The following is a 26,187-nucleotide window of genomic DNA, read 5'->3' on the forward strand; positions in this document are numbered from 1 at the left end:
GATTAAGAAATATCAAAATCTAACCACACATATGCATTGGCTGTTTGTTACATCTAATGTAACATAAGCTTTGCCCAGAGGGAAGGCAAAGCTGATTTAAGCCCACAACATGTGAGAGTTGAATTAAAGACAAAGTCCAGCTCACGTTGGGAGAATCAATGTGCATGCCTCGAACCAAACGACAAAATTAGAGAGCGAAAAACCTTTAAAAAAAATTCAACGACGAAGGAGAAGTCGTGAAGGAATAAGAGTTTTTTTTAAGACCTCCCCTAAGATTTGATATAATTATAGTTAGATGGTAAGATTAAAAGTATTCTCACTTATCCCTCTGTCGTTAGTATACATATGCGTATGACATTAATATATGAGGGCAAAAATGCAAAAGGCTTGTTGAAAATCTAAAAAATTCAAGTAACAAACAAAAAATATTTTGAATCCTACTGGATAATTATATTATCTGATTGCATTTAATATTCATTGTGTAAAAGACTTAATTTTCTCTTTCTTAGTACAAAACTCAATTGAAATGCTTTACTCTTACATCAAGAAATCAAACCATTTTCACTCCACTCCCCTACTCTCAGTTGTTGGAATGAAAGCAAATGAACACAAAGAGCATATAACCCATGAATAAGACAAGCCAGGGTGGTCGAAGAAGGCCACCGACTAGTGAGTATCGACGGTGGGCGGGATCTGCCACTGGTATTGAAATTGGTATAAGATTAGTTTCTTTATCAAAGTCTAAAATTTATTGTTTAGCTTTGATTTTCTTATTTTTGGAGATAGAAATTTCATAAATTGTTGTTGACTGTATTTGATCCGTCTTGTTCATGAGTTGATGGTGGAAAAATTGTTTAAAAAGAGAATAGGTTCAGCCATAAGTCAGCATGAGTTGAAAAAAATTGTTATTGATTTTTTTTTATCTATGATTTATACTACACGTAGTGCTAGCTATAAGACATATAAACTCAATAATTTGTAATTTTTATGTGAATAGTTATGTAAAATAAAAGTAGTCCTAGTTGTATTTTTTATTTTTCCAACTAAATTTTGCTGAGTTTGATTTGTTGTTATGAATTTGCAATCTTTTTTATGCACCTATTGCAAAAATTCAGTTTCTATTTTTTTAAGCGATAGAAGCTTGTTGCCTGTGCGACAGACATATATCGCATGAATATAATTTCTGTATTTTTGGGTGATAGGAGCATGTCACCCATGCAACAGGCCCTTGTCGCGAGACATGCTCCTGTCGCACAAACGCAATTTGTGTTTTGAGTTATAATAATAATAATAATCACATTTATAATTCAAAATAGAAATAATAGACACAAATATACATTATTATTAGTATTATTAGTTGTCACTTTCCTTTCACTTGTTAATGTATGTATATGTTTATGTTGCGCTTTCAATTATAATGTCTGCAAATGTCTTTTTTTTTTTAAGAATTTAATTCTAATGAGATACTTTTTGTAATTGCGGTTATTGTTACATGGATATATAGGCTGTTCTTGTTGGCAACATGCTTTCTATTGCATTAGTGAAGCGGGAGCAATACAACTTGAAAAAATTATGGAAGGATATCAAAGATTTGTGCTTCAATCAGCTAGTTTAATGTTACAAGCATGACAAGCTATTTTGGTCCACAAATTTTGTAATTAGGCCATTTTTGTAAAAGTAAGTTAAGGTGTCAAAATTTGGATTGCGCATCTCTTTAGGGTATTTTAGTCATTTTGTAGGTTAAATAACAGTCAACGCGTATGTATACTAATGACAAAGGAGGCAAGTGAGAATACATTTAATCTCGCCATCTAACTGTAATTATACCAACCTCGGGGAGTTATTTAAAAATAACCCGACGGAATAATAACGAAGGGGTAACAGAGCCTAAGTTTAGTGTCTCTGTAAGACTGTAACCCCCGTCACAAGGGGGGGAAAAATGGCTATGACGATGAGCTCGACGGCGATGATCATGAAAATTCCAAATCATAATACCTTCAAAAGCCATCAACTTCTCAACTGTGTAAAGAAGCGGAGCTGCTCTTCATCTTCTTGTTATTCTGAGAACTTGGTCGCAGCTCAAAAATTAGTATATGAATTTAACCCACAAATCCCAATAGAAAAAGCACTAACTCCACCAAGCTCATGGTACACTGATCCTTCTTTCCTTGCCCTTGAACTCCATCGTGTCTTCTACAGAAGCTGGCAGGTCGTTGGTTATACGGATCAACTTAAAGACCCTCAAGATTTTTTCAGTGGAAGGTTCGATCAATTTTTTATTATTATCTTGTAAAAATTCTGGTTTCTGTTGGATTTTACTGTGTGGGTTATGTTTGCATTGATTAAAGTTTGTTAGGTTTATTGTAGGATGTATGGAAATGTTTGACACTTGAATTTACTTACACAATCATTTTGAACATTTTCTTGTTGCGTATTTATTGTATTATCTTTGAAAACCAAACGGGGTATTGAAAATTTTGCAGAATTGGAGAAGTAGAGTTTGTGGTTTGCAGAGATGATAATGGGAAGATTCATGCTTTTCATAATGTATGCCGGCATCATGCATCTATTCTTGCAACTGGAAGTGGGAAAAAGTCTTGGTTCGTTTGCCCTTATCATGTTAGTACCCAAGTTTGTTAGACTTCAATTCTTTTATTTTATGTTGCAAAGATAAAAAAAGCTCAACTTTTATATTTGTATATGTTTTGTACGATCAACTAAAGATGTAATTTTATTAATTTTATGCAGGGATGGACATATGGGCTGGATGGAACACTTCTCAAGGCCACTAGAATAACCGGCATAAAGGATTTTAATGTCAAGGTATGCTCTAATATTTATTCAGACAACAATCTGACAGAGTTTTAAAATGGATTGAACAATTTGATTGACTTTTTGTGGCCATGGATGATAGGAGTTTGGACTTGTGCCTCTTGAAGTAGCTACTTGGGGACCATTTGTTCTTCTAAATATGGGAAAAGAAGCTGTACATCAAGAAGAAGTTGATAGTAATGTAGTAGCGAACGAGTGGCTGGGTGGTAGCTCAGAAATACTGAGCATAAATGGTATTGATTCCTCCCTAAGCTACCTATGCAGAAGAGAGTACACCATTGAATGCAACTGGAAGGTATGGCTCTGAAATGTGAAACTTAGTTTGTGCTCTGTCCAACTTAAATCTTTGTTCTTCCATTTGCGGTTATCTCTAACAATAAGCTCAAACTGCCTGGGAATTCATTCTTAATTCTTGTTCTTGCAGGTTTTCTGCGACAACTACTTAGATGGCGGTTACCATGTTCCATATGCACATAAAGGCCTTGCATCTGGTCTTCAGCTGGATTCTTACTCAACAACGGTATGCTTCTCTGCTCATATAAATTTTCCATAGCTTACTGTAATAAATGAAAGAAGCTATTATTGCATGGCTTTGACAGGCACGGGATAACATTCTTAGAACCAATAACGCAGATAATTCACATTTCGTGATACTAGAGTAGAATCCAATTATGCTGTAGTATTTAGATTTTGATGACTTTTACTAATTATATTGGACTATATGTTTTTTTTTTTTTTTTTTTTTTTTTTTTTTTTTTTGGGGACAGTTATATGAAAAGGTTAGCGTCCAAAGATGTGAAAGTGGCTCTACAGAAGGCACAGATGATACCCATCGCCTTGGATCTAAAGCGTTTTATGCTTTCATATATCCAAACTTCATGATTAATCGGTACTCCCTCGATAATTAGGTCGATTTTGATTTTGTAATAGCTCCCTGAAGCTAGAGCTGATAATTTGTTTCCCTTTATAATATAACTTGAGCTTTTTGAGTGCTTACAGCTATGGACCTTGGATGGACACCAATCTGGTGATTCCTCTCGGACCTACAAGATGCGAAGTGGTGTTTGACTACTTTCTCGATGGTTCTTTGATGGTAAGTTTTGTTATTTGACTACGTTGCCATTTTGAAACCAGTTTATTTAACAAGCTATGATTGTAAGATACATATATCTTTGGCTGCAGGACGACAAAGCTTTTATAGAGCAAAGCCTTAAAGATAGTGAGCAAGTGCAGGTACAATAAATTGATGATTTAAGGCATTTTCATTTTGGTTTTATTTTATTTTTTCTTTTCCTTCTAAAAGAAATGTTTGGGGACGGCATGCAGATAGAAGACATTATTCTTTGTGAAGGTGTCCAGAGGGGCCTTGAATCTCCAGCATATTGTAGCGGCAGGTATGCACCCTCTGTCGAACAAGCCATGTACCATTTCCATTCTCTACTACATTGTAACCTTACGAACTAGTTCACATTTTGTTCCAATCCCATAAATTCCAATTAAGATTTTGAAATTCACGATCATGAATCTGAAAGACTGAAATTGGCTTCTAATATCCAGAAAGTAAAAAACAGAGGCTAGTCATACCATACAGTTTGCTTTGCTGCACCCGTCAAAACTCAAATAGAGAGAATATATATAATACAGACAAGGAAGCACCAAACTGCCTAACACATCATCAAGAAAGATGAGCTGCACACAAGTTCCAAAAACGTAATATCTGACATCGTAGCTGTGCAAAATATAGCTTGTGTATTGTTAAGCCAGTTAATTGGAAAACATCTCTATGAACATAGATCTCTCCTTCAACTATCCTTGTTAGTCAAAAAGCGAATTTTCCTATTCATATTGAATTCATATGTATCTTCAAATCTGTGGATTTTTTTTTTTTTTTATCCTGTCAACCAAAAAAGGACAGCACATTCTACAAAAGCCTGAAATATTGACAAACCAAGTGATCCAGATGAATCCGGGCACCTTCCCATTGGTTAACCTGCAGGGCAGACAATTGCATATGAATCTAAGATTTAGTATAATTAAAATTTATCACAGCATAACAGGTATTATAAAGGAGGAAGAGGGAATGGAATTCAAAGTGAAGGGGATTCTTACTTTCCTAATTTCTTTGTTGAGAACGTCTTCTTTTGAATACATTGAAGATATTACTGAAGGGAGTTGCTGGCACAGGTATCAATTTCCCCAGAATAGCGAGGGGCCAACTGAGAAGGAAATGAGGGGGGAGGGGTGAACAAGGACTCCAGTTAGTTACAAAAGGAACCTAATTGATTTATTTATTGCTGATTGTAAAATTAAAAGTTGAGGTACACTAATTTTTGTCATAACAAAACGAGGAATAAACTTTGGAAAGATGATTTCTATACAAATGTTATTGTAGAACAGGATGCTCAAATAACCTGATGAAGCCAATGACGACGGAAATAATCCAGTGCTTCCAATTAAGCCTGGTAGTTGATGCAAACTTCCCAAGAAACTGAATGATAAGTATCTGCACATAAAAACAAAATATAAGACAATGCAACAAATATGAAGCCCAAGAAGAAAATAAAGGAAGTCGGAAGAGTCTCACCTGAAGTACAAGAGTTACTGCCACTATCCCCATAAAAAGACGGTTCTTAGTAATTCCTCCGAAAATATTTTTTTCATCAGGCTTCCGAGCATTAAATTCATTAAAGATCTGCATTTCAAACAATTACCTGTTTGTCAGGCCATCCAATTTTATGACAGTTACAAACCAACAATGCCGGTAAAAAAAACACTTCTAGCAGTGACAATGCTAGCAGCATCAAGCTGCCCTCGAAACTACAACAAACAGAAGCTCAACTTAACAAATTATTGTATTCCCTGATAATTTACTAACCTGGCAAAGGACAAAAGAATTGAATATCAGAGTATTTTTTACTTTGTTGGAATGGGCATTGGAATCACTCTCCAGGTTCAGAATCCTCTTCCCTTGAAAATTCAGGACAAGCAGGACACTTACTTGGTAGGAAGCCTGAAATTTCTCACCACCATTGAGAATATTCAGAATATAAATAGTTAAAAAAAAAAAAAGAGCAAATCGAAATTTTTCTACATAATAACAGCATAAACTATAACCAGCAAATAAACAATTGCATCTACCTGTATTAAGAGATTCCTCCACATTATATTAGTTATAAGAGGTTCTCTGAGAAACATGCAAGAATCATCCATCAGTGCATGAGATAGTTTTAACCAAAAAATGAAAATCCATAAAAGAAAATCAAACAGACAAATGGCATTAGTTTGACAATCCAATGAACCAATTTCTGTAAGCTTAAGTAAAATTAAAAAATAAAAATAATAATAAATAAAAAAAAAAATTAAGGCATCAAGCTCATGTTTCCTATGCATTTAAAATTATCTTGAACTTTTGATATAACCTCTCCAAACACCCCAAATTTTTCTAAGAAAGAAACATGGATAACTTTTAACAGTTCAAAGCTCATTTTTTAGCATCAATTTCCTACCTTCGACCAACTGGGGACCTCTGCATCAGGTGATCAGTTGGTGGTTCAGTAGCCAAGGCTAAGGCTCCCAGGGTATCCATGATGAGGTTAACCCAGAGAAGCTAAACAAAGAGAAAGCAAAAGTGGTCATTAGCGCCGGCAGATAAGCCGATCCTTGCTTACACATATAAAGGGAAAGGTGTGGGGAGAGAGAGAGAAATGGAAAAAAAAAAAAAGAAATCATCAAGGCCAGCAATTAAGCTCGTCCTTCTATACCCATTCAGTCAGAGAGAGAAAGATAACCTGCACTGCATTGAGGGGAACATCACCAGAGGAAACAGCAGCCACAAAATTAATGACGAGAGCTGCGACATTGACAGTAAGCTGAAACTGGATGAATTTCTGGATATTTGCATATACAGAACGACCCCATCTGACAACCTAAATTCAACAACAAACCCCCCCTCCCCCCCCCCCCCCAAAAAAAAAAAAAAAGAAAAGGATTTAAATTTTATTGCACAATGAATATCATGAATTAGTTGGAGGCTTAAAGCTTAGAAAACAAACACTAACCTTCACAACTGAAGCAAAATTGTCGTCCAAGATAATAATATCTGAGCTCTCTTTAGCAACCTCGGTTCCTTGAATACCCATTGCCAGACCAATGTCTGCCTGAACTTCAAAATGACTTAATTCCGTTAGCTATAATATCATATTTAGTGCATGTTGCCAGGCCACCCTGACTCGTTTAACTCCAATACGAAACTGTTCTAGTAGTCCAGATGATTTAAAAACATTGACGATGAAACAGAAATTTTAAATACACTCTCACGTAAGAATATAAAATATCAAAGTAGAATCACATCCATTTCACCTCATGTAGGGCAGGAGCATCATTAGTGCCATCCCCAGTTACAGCTACAACATCTCCCCTCTTTCTCAATGCTTGCACGAGGAGAAGCTTATCACTGGGAGACGACCGTCCCATCACCTATACATATAGCAATAAATTACCACTTTCCAACAGTTCAACACTAAAATTTTCTCAATGCAAAAGAATTTACAGAGTGGAAAAAGTAGATACACAGATCATACCGAAATCTTCTCTGCAATTTCTTCTCTTTGTGTATCTGACAAGGCACGGAACGACTTTCCCTCAATGATATTAGGCTCAGTAGCATCAGCCTCTGAAGTTAGTATACCACACTCCAAAGCAATTGCTCTCGCGGTTTGAATGTTATCTCCAGTCACCATGCGCACCTAATGTTTTTTACAGCTAGTTAAACTAATTTTAACAGATAACATTACATAAAATAAATATTAAAATTAGAAAGGACGAGAAACAAGAAGGAAATAGAATCTCCAACAAGATAAGTAAACCATACATTCAACAACAAAGCACATAGACAACTATCATTGAACAATGAAAATTAAAAAAAAAATAAAAAATGAAGCTTTCATGATACTCAAAACTTCATATATGGCATCCCATCAAATTTCTATCCAGAAATACCAAGATGTTAACTATTGAATAAAGCAGCAAACACTTGGCACAGATACCGATAACTGAACTATCGTAATCAACAAACTAGTACTTATCAAGACTTTATTTTGCCAGATGAAGAGACTCAGGAGTACTCAGCTAGTTTTCATGAGTTGATAGTAGAGAAGAAACACAATAAGCAGATGTACGCAGATAATTTGAAAATGAAAAATTACCTTAACCCCAGCAATTCGGCATAGTCGAATAGCATCTTTAACGCTTGGTCGACATGGATCCTGCAAATATTGTCTGTATAAGCTAAAAGATTACCCAAAGTTTGAGTAAAGAACATTGAGTTACTCGTATGTAACTAAATGTGCCTTCTTCTCTTACATATTCATGCTCTAAGAAAATGTGAAGCAATAAGTATATGAAGTTTATGTTCAATGAAACTAAGTTCGAAGAAGCGTTCTTCCATTAAAGACCAGAGAAATAAAAGAAAAAGATAAAGCATATATCATGAAGACGCTTAGCACCGTTCTCCCAATGCAGTATTCACAGTATAATCTATGCAAAGTGAAGGCCGTGATGGCACATCAGAATCTCAATGTCTATACCAATAATATCACCTAAACGTGCTGGCAAATGATTTAGGAAACCATTAACAGATCTAAAAGAGGAAGGTCCTCAGAAATTATTGCCACATCGCAATATAAAGCTTAACAGACTAAAACAGGATGGTCCACTGTACCAATCACAAATGATAGAAAAGCATTGAGATTTCCAAAAGCAAGCACTCAGAAAGCAAGATTCTTTTAAGTCTATACCTTTATTCCAACAATAGCCAGCAAAACAAGGTTATCCTCAGGTAATGCCCATCTAGAGAGTTCTTCCTCATCAGGAACTCTTTCCCTTTCATATGTTCGATATGCAATTGCAACACAGCGTAAACTACAAGAAGCCATATCTTCAATAGCTTTCTTAAAAGTCAACAGCTGCAAACCAACATCATAACATTGAAAATCATACTTTTTCTTGTACAGTATTCCTAGCAAATATAATCTGCAGAACTTAATTAAAAACATATCTAAACTACCAAAAAAAGAGGGGAAAAAAGAAAAACACAAGAACAATCCCCTAAAGGAAAAGCAAGGAAGCAGGTGAAAAGATGTGCAGGAATTAATAATTAACAATTATATTCTATTTTCTCGAACCTTATCTTCATCCATTTCAACCAAGTGATCATCTGTGTCAATGTACCGCGTGCATGAATCTAAAACTATTTCGGCAGCACCCTTCCAGTGTATGTGAACTTCAGAGTTGGGCTGTAAGTTCAACCAGTGGGACAAAAGGGAAAACAGAAGAATAAGGCAAAACAGTTCAAAACTGATCTACAGGCAAAAGTTATATGCACATAATGTTGAACCAATATAAGGTTGAAAAATAAAAATGCTCAACATATGTGACTTTTTTTTTTTTTCCTAAATAGCAGATGTTGCAACTCTTAACTAGCATATAAACAGTTCCTGTGCTGTTAATCCAACAGTTTTGTAAATTAATACTTGTTCAATGCACGTAATTTGCCCATTTGATGTTCAGAAATAAGAGATCTGATTCAATTTTGAATGTGACTAATCAGTGGAATATGTATGCAACAATATTATGACTGCTCAACAGCGCAAAATGTACAGTTACATTACCAACTGTACTGCAACACCTCCTCGTTTTTTCAGTGAATTGAATGGGAAAACATGAAGAACAGAACATTCAGATCTAACAGCTTCAAAATTCATCCCCAGCTGCAAAAGAATCAATGAATGAATTTTTGTTTTTTTGGGCAGAAATATTACAAAGACATGAGAATAACTTAAAATGAAACCTTCATTCCCCATTGAAGAATGGCCTTTTCTGTAGGTGATCCAGAGACCTCTGCCTCTCCACCGTTCTACACGCAAAGTTACAAGCAAAGTGTGTTACAATTATAATAAACTGAATACTGGACCAAATGCTCTCCTCAATAAATTATACCATATTAGTATTGATATTAGGAAACCAACCGGAGGGAGATAAACACTGCCGGTTGTATTCTGTGCAATGCCTTCAACAAGTAATGAGGTCACCATTGGGGACAACTGTGAATTGCTATCCGTAGGATCGATCTTTCTCCCTCCAACATAAGCTTCAACCACTGTCATCTGAGAATAGGATACTCATAAGAAAAATGATGTTTACATTGATCTAAAGAAAAACAAATTCACCCATCAATTCTTTCTTCAGACTTTTGGAATTAACTCTGCATTTAAGTGAATACTTGGCACCATCCCCAACAGGACAGCCTAACTTCTTGCGTCATCAAATGGAAGTAAGAGGTCAAATCCTCCTCACGCCAACCTTGAAGGGGGTTGCTTTAATTTGGGTGGGGTAGGGAGTGGTGGGTGCATGAAAGAACAAAGAAGAATGTTGAATTCCTGGCTCAAAGAGTAGTGGGTTTTATCACGAAATATAGTGGCATTAAATCAATCAAAATGAAACTTAGTGGCCACATAAGTCATGGGTATACAACATATACATATGAATCACTATATCATATCAAATATACTGTATGCCAAGAATCACTATTGGATCTTCCATCAACCAACGATCATCAAGATACATCACTATCAGAGGAGGCATACACTTAACACCAAGTCATATTAGGGAAATGAGAATAATTCACCTGATTCAAGGTTAATGTTCCAGTCTTATCACTACAAATTGTTGTAGCTGAGCCCATTGTCTCACAGGCAGATAGTCTCCTGACCTGCATTTCAGAATATATTAAGCTAAATATGAAACATTATTGTGGAGTTCTAATTGAAAGCCGAGCACAAAATAATTCCTAATACATACCAAGGCTTTGTCTGCCATCATCTTCCTCATAGAGTAGGCAAGTCTGTGTCACAGCCAACAAACACAAGAATAATGAGCAAAAGGAAAGGGAGAGAATCATTAAAATCTTTACATATTAACATAAAATACACACAAAATAATTTAAGAAGTAAATAAATAACACGGTTTGTGAGGATAACCCCAAACACTCTTAAATAAGAATATACCATTTCTAATATCTGGCAACTTGAGCCAGTTGTGTAAAAAAATGAACAAAAATATCAGAATCTTGTACACACAAACTTACGTTAAGGTAACAGCTAGAGGAAGCCCTTCAGGCACTGCAACTACAACAATAGTGACCTACAGCATTCAAAATATTAATCATAAACTAAGAGAGGCATACAGACAAAACTAACACACAAGACATATGAGTAAAGTGAACATACAGCAACAGTCAGGATTTTAATGGCACCGTCAACAGCATGGCTAACTTTTGTCTTGCCTGCTCTAAACTGAATACTTCCATCAGCATTTTTGGTGTGGCCAGTAAAGAATCTGAACAAATTCAAACATACATGTTATATGCAAGAGTTCACTATAACATGGATTGTGCTTGATGGATACAATGCGAGAGAGAGAGAGAGATAATAATCCACAAAATGATGTTACCTTGCCAAAAGGACAACCAAGACGATTAAAGCAACAGTAAGACCAACAATACCGATAAATGTTGCCACACCATTCAGGCGTACCTATTCCAAATAACTAAAAGGTAAACATAACAAATAAAACATGAAGAGCCTTTAAAAACAATGAAAAGAAACCTAACCTGCAGCGGTGTTTCTTCACCAGAGTCTTCTGAAATACTAGCCATGAGCAATCCCCACTCAGTATTTATCCCAACACTGGTTACCTAATGGAAGGACGACATTTAAACAAGTAAAGCAAGTTGACAAAGGCAGAGTTGCAAACAGCAGCAAAGGTCATTAGGGTAAATGAACTTGACCAAAACAAGAAGGTTGGTGACCCCATTCACAAATGTTTCCCCTAGTTATTACTTACATATGGCAGTTAGACATGGCAATATTTGACACGACCCCAACACGAATAAATAGGTATGTGTCGCCAAATTTGTCACAATTATTAAATGGGCCAAGTTTGGGTCAGCACGATTTTTTTCCATGTTGGGTTAGGGTTAAGGTTCTTAACCCATTTACCTGATTAATGACACCCGATTAATTACACAATTATTTTTTCTATTCTAGAAAAATAAGTAGGTTCTCCTCGTTAAAACTCAAATATTGGACATAATTCCTTTTTTTTTTGGGGGGGGGTGGGGGGGGGGGGGGGGATGAATGTATACATGGTGTTTCACTTATACAATTCTATATAGATTTAGAACTTTAATAGTATAAATGTGTAAAATATTGATAGACATCTATATTTTCTAATATGGATAAATATTATTATACATACATACATACATACATATAGTGCAACGTAAATTGGGTTATTAAGTAACCTATTTATTTTTTGTGACAGATTAGGGTCTCAATACAGCCTAAATTTGACATAACAAAACACGATCCAGTGACTCGTTTTGCTAGCTCTAACTATAGTTGAGCCCTAATTAAGACCTCGACATCATGTTTGGTAAATGCTCAAATTAACCCTAACATAAACTAACATCACATTTGCATTCAAATTTTCTTGTATTGAGTCCTCATATGACATGAACTAGCTAAACCACAACTGAAGAAAAGAAATATGATTTCGCGGGGGGAGGAAGCGCTCTTACAAGCATGGTGCCGTTACCATCAGCGACTTTGCAACCAGACATTAGAAATGGGTCCTTTGAGTCCTTGTGAACCTGCAACAGGCATTCTTAGCAACAGAGCTGAAAGAGGAAGATACATAATGAATAATTTCAAGATTTCGGATATAAAGGCTTACAATCTTACTCTCTCCAGTCATGCTAGATTCATCAATGGAAAGAGAGTGCCCAGAAATTAGAACTCCATCAGCGGGAACCTAGGGACAGACCAAGATTGTCAAACAACAATAAAATGTAGTCTACATTAAATAAAGATTCGAAGCCAATTACCTGATCACCAATGTTGAGAGGCACAACATCCCCCACAACAAGATCATAAATTGATACCTCAACTCTTCTACCACCTCTAATTACCTACAAATGTGTACTAAATATAAATCAAAAGAAAACAATATTCACAATGAATAAGTACAATAGCAATACAGCAAAGTACCTCCAGATGTATATTTCTCTTTTCCTCATTCAAATTTTGAAATTGAAGAGACTGTCGGTAATCACTTACAGCTGAAGAGGACAAAAAAGGGGAAAGATAAATTATTCATGAGCAAGGGAAAAATACATGAGTTCTAAGGCTGCCAAAAAATTTAAAACAATTGAAGAAAATGCAAATCTTGTAACAGTGCATATCGAAATGATATATGTACAAAACATTCATACACTGCTCATAATATGATTAACTATCACAACAATGAAATGCCCTTAACACTATAACATTGTGCATTTATTTTCATACCTGTTACAACTATTACTAGAATAACTGCAAAGGCAATGCTTCCCCCATCATACCATCCTTCCTCTATACCCTATAACATTAAAATTTGAATTTAAAAATAAATAAATAAATAAACATAGCAACAAGGGATAAAACCATAACCAAGGTATGAAGCGAATATCTATGATTCAAGAGAACACGAAACTCTGCTCTGTAAACAGTTATCAACAACAATGCACCAGGACTCGAAGCAGCTATGATTACAGTTGACTGCTAGAGATTCGGAATCCTTTCTCATTATAAATTCAAAGTAACAGCATTAATGGTGACTACTAAAGCACTTGTCTTCAAGTAGCAAGATGACTGATAACATTAGTTTGGCCTTTCTTTCCAAGGTTGACCGTTCAAGTTAGCAAAACAAAAATTAAACAAGTAAAACAATGAAAACCCCACAATAGCAGTAATGATCATTATCATTGAATTGGTAGCAGAAACTCTTATTTCAATTTCTTCAACAATGACTTATTCGCTTTGAGTTGCAGTATGCTATAAACCATTATAAAGCCATTTCAAATATCAGCACTCAATTATGTATCAAAACTATCATTATCGATCTACCCATGGCTATGAACATAATTATTTTTAGCCAATAAGACAAACAGTGCTTGCAAAACTTAATACAGAAAAAACTAATCGATACCAGCAATTATCACCCATACCTGACAAACCTAACACCAGCCAAATACTAGGCAAGAAGGGTCCAAAACATGAGAAACCAATTGAGAATATCCCTCAAAGAATCCTTCTAACGTGTAGATTCATCAGAACAGAAATGAAATGAGTTATGCACAGAATGAGATTACCTCCGTCTTTATACCAAGTGCCAAAGAAGCCGCTGCAGCAATCATCAATATGATCAAAGTAAGATCCTGCCAAGCTTCCCAAAGGAACATCTAGGAGATCAAAATCACAATATGCATTATATATCGTAGAATAATCTCTTAAAAGAAAAATGCAGGAAAAGGGATTAAGTACAAATGAGAAAAACTGCAATCAAATTTTCAACTTGGTAACAAAGTTTACCCAAAAACTCCTTCCTTTCTTTCGAGGATATGTGTTTGATCCAAATGCACTCCTCCGTTTCAGTAAGTCAACATCATCACCAGGAATCCCCTTCTCTAAATTTGTTTTTAACATGTCCGATAGCCCTTTAACCTAATGTTGCAAGAGAAATAAGAAAGAGAATGAGTACACACATAATAAGATAGCTCAAACTTGAAGGGAAGAAAATGGAAAATATGAAGCTAGACTTGCCCTGCCAAACTGCTGCAGAGCATTATTATTATGATCCCTTGTCATGATAGAAAGTTGTTCTTGTCCAATTGCGAAATCACCACTGGGAACTGCAATTAATTTTTCAGCACCTGAAAAATTAAAAGCACTAAGTCTATAAGAATTGGAAAAAGAAAACAATGACCCCACCAAACATCGTAAATCTTAACAATACAGTAGCAAAGCAAACATCAAACATCAAAGAAACAACAGAATTCCCTCGGTACTGAATGTGCTGCAAGGAAAGGTGAAGCACGGGAACAGCTTGGCTGAGATTGTGAAGTTGCAAGCACATGGTGCAAGTCCACAATAGGATCAAAACAGCCAGAAGAGCATAAAATTGCAAATGAATAAAAGATTGTAGCTGAGTCCAAGTAATTGAATCAAAATCTCAAGAGCTGTATTTAAAATAAAGAACAAGAAACTTAGACAAGCACTAAGAAAAAGAGAAATTTTATTTATCTAACATCTTTTTCTACTGAAAATGAAAAAGAAAAAAAAATGTACGGTTTTTTTTTTTTGGGGGGGAGGGGGGGTAAGGAAATTAAGAACCATGCAAATACAACTAAATTGGACAATCAAAAACCTAGAAAAAAAAAACAATAAAAGTATGTTTTTATCTGAGTACAGATAAATTTTATTTCTTCAGAGAAATGGTCAAAATGTCTGGTCAAGAGGTCGATTCTGCTAGAGCACAGAATAAATTTGGACCAACAACAGATTATAAAATGGCCACTTAGTAATTAAAACCATATATACACATCAATTGTATAACTATAAAACACTTAACATCATTTGTGGACTAGAAAATGAATAGTTCACTTGATTTAAACTTAGCACCCAAGAGGAGAGTATACCATTTGCTTGTTCCCCAGCTTCTTTAAAAAGAACGGCGGCCTAAAACAGAGAAGTTTGTGGATTAGAAAATGAATAATTCACTTGATTTATAGAAGATAACACTCCCACTAATAAATTACATACTCGTATGGCTTGTGCATGTGCTCTAATCTTCCTCAATGTTTGCAGCTTCTCTTCTTCTTTCTTGAGGTCCAGTGTGTATCGAAATCGACGAGAAGCATTAAGCACTAGTGCCGCTTGCTAGAAGAGAAAAGGGGGGAAAAAAAAAGTAATCACACACATGAACAGAAAATCATAAATTTGCAAGTTGTATAGTACTACAGCAGCATGCCAGAAGAGACAGGATAGTCATTATATTTCTTTTATCATTTTTGGAAATGAAAAGTGTTGCAATAGAAGTTAGGACAGAGAAAATAAAAATAAACAGTAAAATGGCAGATTAAAAAGATTTACAACTGATATCACTAAATCAGCTAATGCAAGGGCTAAAAATTCACTGTTAGAACGGAATTGGTTGCACTTGTTGCAATAACTCTAAATTAATATCATCTTCAAAAACTTATATGACTGTTTTTGACAAGATCCCAAATACTGGGAGCATTACTTGAGCCACAACCCAGTGAAAAGTGATAACATGAAAACATTCCACTTACAGAGTCCACAAATGAGCTTTGCTTTTGTCACCAAACGACGACAATAAAGTGTCAAATCGGAACTTCCATCCCACATACTAGCGACTAAATGTTGCCGTATGTTATTAAACAATTTCCAACCAACATACATATTATTTCTATTTCGCTTAATCCTCTTTCTTGCAAAATATCCGGCATAACTACCTATCTGTCTATGCAAGTATTACTCAGACTAGTATAAATAACCACAAACTTGGAACAAACACTAAGAACATGCTAGTCAATAATTACTGCTATTACGGGATAAAAAGAATTGTGGAAGTAAAAAGCCCACCTCAGACCTCACAACAATCCCTTCTTGGAAACCAAAATAGAGAGACCAATAACACGCCAAATCCGATATGTCTAAGAGTAGAAATGCAAATTAAGCAACAAGAACAAAATGAAAAGAGAAACAAAATACCCGCCAGCGTTTGAGACGAACGATAGGAGCATCCTTGGTTCTGGGAATACTAAAAGTTCCCTCGTCGTCGGAATCGCAGCCAAGCTGGCTGCAACCGGCTTCTTCATCAGTATGTCGCCTATAAGGCGATCCCTTAAAATTGTCTTCCATTGCTTGTTAAACTGTTCGCAGGAGAGATGGCACCGTCAATTATCTTTCTATTTCTTCTTCAAAACAATAATCAGTCGTAATCTCGATAACATAATGTTCAAGAAATTTGAAAATCATTAGCAACTTTCACTACTCTCACGCCGTAACTCTGGGATGTGTGCCCCAGCCCTAGAACACAAGTATTTTCATATTTCTAACTCTCTCTATCAATCTTCCTTTGAATATTATGCGCACTTTTGTCTTATTTGCTTATTTCTTTCAAAGTTTTCAACTCCACTAAACCACTATGTTAATTTCTAGACACAAGCGGCAAGCAAAGTAACTTCTGGAATTTTTTTTTTTTTTTCTCTTTTATATTTACTCTTTACTACTCTTTACTCTTAAGCAAAAGATTAAAAAAAAAAAAAAGTAGCAACCAGGAAAGCAAATCGTTGCAGGCAAACCAAATATTTCTTAATCAATTAACTGCCTCTTTTAACTCTAGTAAATATCATCTTTAAAGATAACGCACAAAGCAAAGGAAGCATAAAAGACAGAAAGGGGAAATCCAAGTCGTTGCCAGTTTTTGTAGCCTCACTCAAGAAGTATATTGGAATAGAACAGTCGTTGGGAAAACGAACAGACCGAGAGTCAAGACTCGGAACAAATCCACAGAGAGCGTCAAACCGACCATGTAATTTCAGCCGTACGGCCGAGCTTTTCAAAAAGCAAAACCCGAAGATAACAAAAAAAATAAAAAAGGGCATATTCGCTTGTATTTGACGTGCGTTTACAAAAATACCGCACCTGTGACTTCCGAAGCACTAGAGGAGTTTCGCGGAAGCACGATTAATGTAACAGTCGTGCGCACTTCAATATCAAGACAAAATAAATAAATAAATAAACCGGTTATCTATGATTTAGTTTCAACTATTTAAGGCGACGATTGTCTTCCCAACACGTAAAATGCATCGACTATTTTTTTTTTCTTTATATTTGGGAAAAATTCATGACTCATGAGAAGAATCACTTGTAATATCGGTTATTTTACTTCTTTCTTTAATTGTTTATTTATAACTTTCTGGCCTGGGGTCTTTCGATTTCAAAAAAATACGAGCAGTGCTGCGAATCTATCGGTTACTAACAAATCACGCGGTTTCAGCGTTATGTGTCGCAAGTTTAACGGCTTAAAGCCGCGCTTACAACACGTGTTGAGGAACGTGGTTGCCTGTAATGGGTCTCACGGCGTCGGTGCTTTTTGTGCTTATCACGTGAAGTGAAAGCTGGTCGGCAGTGTTCCTTAAGTGGTGCCGACCGCTGTCACGCGCTTCCTTTGCTATAACTTTTTAAATAGAAAGTATTTAAGTTGAACTTATTCTAATAATTTTTTTATAAATCAGATTTTTACCTTTGATTGTCAATAAGAATTTGAGTTTTTATTAATAAAATTTAGAGACAAGATAGTTTATTTAATAATAAAAAAATTTATCAAAAAATAACTAAACAACTAAAAAAATTAATAAGAATTTACGAGATTAAATAATTACTTAAGGGTATTAAATAAACCATACCAAATGTTAAAATTAAAGATTCATCTGAATTCAGATCCAGATGCAAGTGTATCCGAAAATTGGATATCATTATTTTTTAATTTATTTATTTATTAAATAAAAATAAATGAAAAAATTTTTAAGTTAAATGAAAAAAAAAAACCTATGTGAATTTGTGGTGGCGTCTTTATTTGTGATGGTTTTAAATGGAATATATGTGGGTTTGTGATGGTGTTAGACTTGGATTTATATTATCTTTTTATGTTTAATTTATGTTTCGATATTTGTATTTGTGGATTTATGAAGTTGTTATATGCTAATTTAGGTGTTGAATTATTGATTGTTAAATTATGATTGGATTTTATTTGAATTTCTTAGGTAACTTTGTTAAATTTTAAACTATATTTGAATTATTATGCAGATTCGAATATCTTAAAAATCTACCAACAATCAGCACGATATTACCCGCATCCGGATCCGCATATTTTTTTACGGATCCACATGCGGATGCAAGCTTAAAATATCAGTGTAGATTCAGAACCGGATGCACCTACATCCGGGTAGGGACCCAGATTTTACATCCCTAATTGTTTTAAATTATTTGAGATTACTATGTGAATGCGACGTGTGGTTTGTTAAGAGATAGAATCATAGAAGTGTGCAGGTGGGAATTCGAGTGAGAGTTTGAGCGCTGTGTGTGTGTGTGTGTGTGATCGGTCAGCTAGTGGTATAAGTGGCAATGACTAATTTGTTGAGTCGATGACCTGGGTTCCGTAAATGAGTCACGATTCAAGAAATGAGCCATCAAAGTGATCCTGATATTTGTGAACTTGTCTAAGTTGAAATGATGCATTATCATCATCAAATGTCAAATCCCACTTTGAAAAAAAACATAACGCTTTACCCAACCACCTTTTAAATTCTTATAGGACGGCCAACAAAGTTCCCAATCTTGCATTTCATTCCGATAAGCTGAGGTAGCTATTATTGTTCGACTTTTTATTGGCATTTTTTTTGTACAATTTTATAATAAATATATATAGGTATAAGCTTTGACTCTCTGGAAATCTCACTAGAATTATTTTAAAGAAATTTTTATTTAAGTAGTTACATATTTTTTAATCTTAGAAAGATATAGCCTAAACGTCAAAAGTTGATGAAGATTTTGCTCACCCCTAGTCCCCTACATCTGAAAAAATTTAACTGAACCAACAAATAAAAAAAGTTCTAATCTTTACATCTTTGTCCAAAAAAGATTAAAAGTAATTACTCTATCAGAAAAAAATGAGGATTTGAGTGCCTAACTTCAGTACAACAAGCTTAATGTTCAACGACCCTGCACAAATTTTCTCTATAATTTACGGGGGATGAGATTTTCTCTAATAGCCGTAATCTCTAAGTTTTTAACGCACCAATTTACTCCCAGTTCTTAGCTCTAATATGGAGAAATTGCTTTATACAATCATTATTATTAAATACTATATGTTTTCTTCATAGGAAATTAATTACGTTTCATATTTCATTGTTTTATAATCTCCTGATATGTGCTAGGGGCAAAAGTAATTAATAGGACGGTTACATTTTATATTAATTAATCTTGTTTTGTCGATTTAACACTGTTGTAGAGAGTAATCTTTATAAATTTTATTTCAATATTAAAATTGAGTGGGTGTAAGTTTAGAAAATACTTTGGAAAGAAATTTGTGTATTCATCTCTACCTGTAAAGATTTATTGATATATTCAAAAGTCAATTGTAAAAATCTTAAAGGCTTGAAAGGTTTAAATAGTGAAATCTTCAAGCTCCATTTATGGACATAGAGTACGGTTACATTTTATATTAATTAATCTTCTTTTGTCAGTTGAGGTATGTGCTTTGTTTGAGTAGTTCGACAGAAATCCTTTCTTCCTCTATGAGTTCGTTTTTCTTTCTCTAAGCCTCAGTTGTAATCCTAAATTTTTGTTCCTTGAATTGGGCTTTTTCTTTTTTTTTTTCCTCCAAAATCTTGTTGCCAAGAATCAAGTTAATGCATTTGAGCCAAAAATCTATGATGAATATATTCAAATGAAATAATCAGTTATTTAGAAGCAGCATAGCATCTATCAGTGAACTACTTGAGAAGAAGAAACCCAGATTGACAGAATTTTGGAAAGCAACTGATATTTACCAATATCTATCACGCGATCACAATATGCCAATGACACCCAACAGACAGCTATCAAACGAACATAATTAAATCATCTGTTGGAGGATAAACAACTAAGCATTCAATATATATATATATATATATATATATATATGCATGCAATTAATCATCTAAAAATGTAATGAAACAAGATAATTAATCCAACCCTTCATAGATTAACTACACTAGAATTCGATCTTTTTCTAATCAGTTTCTGCATTGGGAAGAGGGGGTTTAGAATAACATACCTGAAATTATTATTGCAGCAAAATTCTTCCGGAGATAAATGGTAAGATATCAGGATGGGGGAGAGAGAGAGGAGAGGCCGCTTGCAACAACAATTGCAAACCTATGAAATTGTAACGCAATGAGAAAGGCATATGTAATCTTGCTATTTTTTTACTTTTTCAACAATTTTATTCCGACAGGCGACGGCATATATATAAATACAAATAATACATTAATTTCAAAGATCCTTATATTCACTCCATAGGAAAACTTTTGATTTTCCGAATCAAATCAAATCAAATGTACAATAATTAATAATAAATAAGAAAAAACTGTGGAAAATTTTAAAAGAAAAACAATATATAAGAATAAGAATAAAAGGTCGTGATGATGATGCCAGCAAAATCATTTAAAGTGATTCAATAGAAATGCATGCAACAACCGATACTTACTGCAGGAAGAATCTTTTTGCTCTCACCTTACATCAAGTGTTTGACAACAGTACGTACTGCAGCTGCTTCGATCTTTTCTCAATTTATATGCAGACCATTAATACTTAAAATTAACATGTAATAAGTGAGAGATTTGCTTTACATAAACTTCAAGCAAGGCACATATAAAAGTAGGGGTCGCGCTGGATTTCCAGAAGTAGCCAGTACAGCATGTGGAGCATGCAGTGTACTAAATTAAAGGGAGCTTGTGTGACTTTTGATGCTCTCTCTACTTTGGCAAGATTTTCTAATTTCACTTTTGACGTTTTATAAGTTTACCATGTGATAAAACTAATTTTCTTCACGTAAGCGGCTTGAATTACACGCGTTGATGAATTATCATTTGCTTTTGTCAATGGTTTTGGTTTCATTTGTAATGAAAAACAATACATTGAGTGAGGATGAGGCTACCTGGGGTTTCCTTTATTGTCTGTGAATATGAGAAAGACACGATCTCAGTCGCTTGCACATTACAACGATGCAGGGCTCCATTTGTGATTTGGCTTAATCAACTCTCCAAATCCCAGATCCAGATGTTGGTTAATTATTGACATTTTCGGCGGCTCAGATGTCGTATCTGCTTTACTTCCATTCAAAGAAAACCAATTCAATCAAACAAAGTGAACACACACACACACACACACACACACACACAGTCACCATTTTATTGAAATAAAACTTCTGAGATTAATTTTGCTCAAGCATTTTCTTTTTGCTTTTCTTCTTTCTTATCTTTTTGCCCTTTTTGGGATGATGTCAAAGTCTATATATATATATATATATATTTTTCTAAAGCCGACTAGGGGTTGTATTTGAAGTTTGAAGATAGCACGCAAAACTTTTGATAACTAGTTTTACCGCCTTAGTGGTCCTATTAATATATACTCTTTGATTTTTCTTATAGCAAAAAGATCTAGTCGATTGTCTGTATGGAGCAGCTCTTTTTGACATATAAAATTGTTGACTCTACATAAGCATGCGTAGCAAGCCGTTAGACATAAACACAAAGTGAAAATAAATTCGATGACGGTGAAAATGACTTGACTACATTGTGTATATCCCAATAAGCATGCGTAAGATATTTGTTTACTTTCTTGTTTGACATCTAATTAGTCTTTCCTATGAGTATATCGTAATTAATTCTTCAAAATTATTCCATCGTCTATATATATGAGTTTATATAGGTCAAGATTTTCAAACAAAAAAAAAAAGTCGAAGAGAGCCCGATCAAATGAAGCATGCGATATGATCATTGCCCTACATTATTAATTTATTAGTATCATTTGTTTTTTCGTAATTTGGGGCAAACGGTAATTTACTTGTTTCACAGCTGTGGGTATGGGCCAGTTTCGCTCTGATCTAGCATGTACCCACCAGGGTGCACGAAATGATACTGCCGTATAAACTTGGTCCCAAATTGTGCCCATAACAGTCACTCTGTTCCATTACATTATTAAAGTGCAATGATATTGCCAAAATTCTAGGTGTCAAAAAACTATTAATTTGAAGGAAAAAAAAAAGGAAAAAAAAATCAATCTTTTGAAAAATAAAATATATATTAGCAGTGTGTCATTTCATCATGTTGTTAAACACAGTCATAATGCAAATTAGACAGTCAATCAGAATGAGATTAGCATGAATTTTCTTTTTTCTTTTTTTTCGAATATTTAAAAAAAGATCTAACGGATTCTGTACTGAACTGCACCATTATATGCTGGGGCGAACTATGTGCAGGCCTGGCTTTCGAGGCCCAAAAAAGCAATTCCAGAAAAAATAAAGTACTAAATTGAAAATTTACCTGCTTCTACATCAATTTTGTATTTGAAACCCTCAGGTATATGTAATATATTTCTGTTTAAACTTACTATTTTATGTTTCTCCTTTAAGGCCTTACCAGCAGATTTTATAATATAGTATACCCAAGTTTTTATTTTTGACATTATGACCCGTCCAACCAAAATCTTGATAAAAATGTCAAGATGGTAAAGCATTTAACTATGGTTGTATGGGCAATCCGATGCGGGATTTGACTAAATTTTATGCACGGATTTCTTAAAAGTTGGTTGGTCTAAAGTTAAAAAAAATAAATTATATCGAACTTTTGTTTCCTTTTTTCTTTTTAATAAAAAATTCTAGATAAATTAAGGCATATGAATTTTGACATTTTTTGAGATTCAATTTAAATAGGGTTAATTTAGAATTATCTCTCTTGTGAATTAATTTAGAATTATCTCTATCGTGAATTAATTATCTTCAAATCACTTTCTTTATTTTAAAAAATCTCAATTTACCCGTGTTTTTGTTAAGAAGATTGAAAAAAAAAAAACAATCTCATTTCTCCCTTATCATTTTGAAAAAAAAAATAAAGATAACTTGAGATTTAAAAAAACGAGGGTGATTTCAAACTAGGTAATTTATAAGCGAAAATTTTAAAATTTACTATTATAGTTAATTGCCCAATGACAAGAGATGGGCAAAAGATAAAGGTAAAGAAAGGTAAAGGTAAAGAAAGGTAAAGGTAAATAAGACACTTGCCTTCACGGAGTTGGCACTCCCTCGTGGAAGATGCCAAGATGGAAGAAATGGAAAAAGAAAATTCCGTTCACTACTTTTCACTTTATATCATCAACACCCATATATTCCTAAGATAAAGTTAGTTGGGGAAATATTATTTGATTAAATCTGATCAATATGAAGTACAAAGTTAACTACTATGTAAATTATATTTTATATAAGAGTTGGGTTAGTAGCTTAAACTTTTTACTTAAAATTATGATTAAATATTTCATGCAATATTGGATTCGCTCAATTTTATAATATGGTTTGAAGTTAAATTTTCCATCTTGATAGTAAAAATTTATGTCATAATTTCGAGTCAAATTTTTAAATCAAGAAAACCCCACCCCTCGTTTATATGAAGCAGTAAGCACCAATGAGATAACTACGTATAAATCTCATTTATTTTTTACTTCATTACAACTTTGTAAAAGAGATTGTCATTTTAATCCTCTAATGTCTTTGTCTTTTACTGGTTATCTCTTATATTTCTTTTAATGTACTTAGTACTCATTTGACGTCAATTTTTAAATGAAGACATATCAATTTTTAATGAAAAACATATCATATTCACAAAATAACAAGTTAAAAATAAATATGAATTATGAAGGCAAGATCTAGCTCCAGCGGTAATGATAAGGGTGCGCGAGTTAATTAATAATTAAAAAAAATTAAAGAAACTGAAAAAATTTGGCAAAAGCCGAAATCATGAATGGAAATAGAAATTTCTCCAACTCCAAATTAAAAGAACTTTTAAGAGAGATTGTCAATTTCCTCGACAAAAATTAATTTGTATCACTTACTTCCTTTTTCATAATAGTCAATATCCTCCTACGACATAATTTTACAATGTTACTCTTATTTTTAAATACATTTTTATTCGTACTTATTATGAAGTAAATGAACCATATGAATGGAAATTAAAACTAAAAAAAATTAAGAATTAAAAATAAGAAATATATGTTTCAGTATGAATAAAAAACTAATAATAAGATATTTCCCTTATATTAAACATATATTTTATATTCTCAAGATAAATTATCAAGCAAGCGACCTATTTACCCCTCTTTTCCTTTAAATTTTGGGTGTCGAGGCTTTTGTGATCTTATGAATATAGTAGAGAGTAAGTGATATATGTTGATTTTAGTAAGGAGAAATTGAAAAACTACCGAACTTTGTTTTTTTTTTTTTTTTTAGAATGATTGAAACATAATTTTCTATGTTCATTTTTTCATCCGTATTATGAATGATAATTGTAAAAACAAATATGCCAAAAATCTAGAACATGCAGGAGATGCTGCAATTTCATCTAACTTTAATTTATTCTTCCTTATCCACATATATATAAAAGTATGTATGCAAAGAACAACTTACCTTATTTAGAGCTGAAAGATGAAGAAGTTTCTGAGAAAAAAAATCATCTGCTTTCGGTTCGATTCGATTCCGTCGGCCTCTTTAAAAAGAGATGTGAAAGAGCTTCGAATCAATAATCCTTTTCTGAAAGAGATGTTGGAATCGAAACTTGAAGATGAAGACTTACTTGGCAAGTTCGCGGAAGAGCTTGCTGTCTAGTAGTTGCAAAAGACGACATCGCAATTCCCGTCGTATTGAAAAAGAAACCAAGAGACGTTGTTACTTCTTAGCTACCCCATTTCATTTTCCTCTGTTATTTTACAGGTTTTTTAGTACACCTGTAAACTTCGTGGAAAGAGCGACGATCATGACGGTTCAACAATATCAACATTAATGGGCCTTCCTTCCCCACACAGCTATAATGAAATAAACATTGCTCCATACATGTTTCAACCTTAACGTGTTAGGTTTTAGCCGTCTGACCTCATTTGGAAATATACTTTTAGGAGCCTCAAAAGTGATTTTAAAAAAATCTTAAAGTTAATTTTAATATTTAATAAATTTTTTTAAAAATTATTTTTGTCAAAATTATCTTATTGTACAGTAAATTTTGAAAAGTAGGTTTTTCAAAATTTGATTTTAAAAATCAATTTTATACCTAATATGATTCCTTATATATTTTGTAAAAATCTAAAATTATCCTTATTAGTGGGAAACAAAATCATTAACTTCAAAGAGAATATTACTATTACCAACTATATTGAGATAACTGAATAAAAAATAATTTAATAATATAAAATATTTATTTTAGTTATCAATTATTTTATATACATGTGTTATAAATGTGTAAATAAACTTTATTTAACATTATATCTATTTAACAATAAATTTTATCGTGCACATATGACTGCATTTAAAACTCACGTTATTTTTAAAAATAAATTTTACTAAATATTTATCTAAATCTCTTCACATTTAATTATTTATACATCACATATAAATAATAATTATTTTAAAAAATACATCCTTACCAAACTGAGCTAATACAAATTAAAAAGTTCATAACTTGAATGATCTAAATTGGGGGTAGATCTACCCACAAGAGTGATAGCAACTGACCCCACAATACTTTTTTTTCCTTAAATTTAATTTTTTTATTCAATTTATGACATCACATTATTAGTTTATAAATTA

The 26,187-nt window shown here is 33.7% G+C and overlaps 2 protein-coding genes across 9 annotated transcripts; one reads left to right on the forward strand and one right to left on the reverse strand.

Annotated features, from left to right (window-relative positions):
• The first annotated feature begins 1,864 nt into the window (after positions 1-1,864).
• On the forward strand, positions 1,865-4,773 carry LOC102612047 (choline monooxygenase, chloroplastic). Its single transcript, XM_025097770.2, has 9 exons — positions 1,865-2,262; positions 2,484-2,619; positions 2,749-2,823; positions 2,915-3,127; positions 3,257-3,352; positions 3,600-3,721; positions 3,832-3,925; positions 4,015-4,065; positions 4,159-4,773. Exons 1-9 carry the CDS (start codon positions 1,940-1,942, stop codon positions 4,294-4,296), a joined length of 1,248 nt encoding a protein of 415 aa, XP_024953538.1. The 5' UTR covers positions 1,865-1,939; the 3' UTR covers positions 4,297-4,773.
• LOC102612349 (calcium-transporting ATPase 8, plasma membrane-type) lies at positions 4,445-25,376 on the reverse strand. Of its 8 annotated transcripts, none has more exons than XM_052434404.1 (38): positions 25,181-25,376; positions 25,015-25,093; positions 21,496-21,661; positions 20,614-20,714; positions 16,503-16,663; positions 15,531-15,647; positions 15,407-15,446; positions 14,532-14,641; positions 14,301-14,432; positions 14,081-14,170; positions 13,239-13,308; positions 12,939-13,009; positions 12,776-12,859; positions 12,625-12,702; positions 12,470-12,541; positions 11,501-11,584; positions 11,341-11,423; positions 11,118-11,226; positions 10,976-11,031; positions 10,690-10,732; positions 10,517-10,600; positions 9,858-9,995; positions 9,680-9,745; positions 9,501-9,599; positions 9,015-9,125; positions 8,628-8,795; positions 8,037-8,096; positions 7,413-7,577; positions 7,192-7,308; positions 6,891-6,989; positions 6,621-6,758; positions 6,339-6,439; positions 5,971-6,016; positions 5,708-5,842; positions 5,417-5,524; positions 5,244-5,335; positions 4,942-5,048; positions 4,445-4,822 (listed from the first exon to the last, which is right to left on the reverse strand). In XM_052434404.1, exons 5-37 carry the CDS (start codon positions 16,650-16,652, stop codon positions 4,946-4,948), a joined length of 3,219 nt encoding a protein of 1,072 aa, XP_052290364.1. In that variant the 5' UTR covers positions 16,653-16,663; positions 20,614-20,714; positions 21,496-21,661; positions 25,015-25,093; positions 25,181-25,376; the 3' UTR covers positions 4,445-4,822; positions 4,942-4,945. The 8 variants fall into 8 exon arrangements, with proteins under 8 accessions (XP_052290364.1, XP_006474293.1, XP_052290363.1 ...); XM_006474230.4 differs by having other exon boundaries at positions 21,496-21,664; XM_052434403.1 differs by having other exon boundaries at positions 21,496-21,669.
• Positions 25,377-26,187: the final 811 nt, after the last annotated feature.

The sequence above is a fragment of the Citrus sinensis genome, chromosome 9 (genome assembly GCF_022201045.2).
Source record: "Citrus sinensis cultivar Valencia sweet orange chromosome 9, DVS_A1.0, whole genome shotgun sequence".
Taxonomy (NCBI): Eukaryota; Viridiplantae; Streptophyta; class Magnoliopsida; order Sapindales; family Rutaceae; genus Citrus; species Citrus sinensis.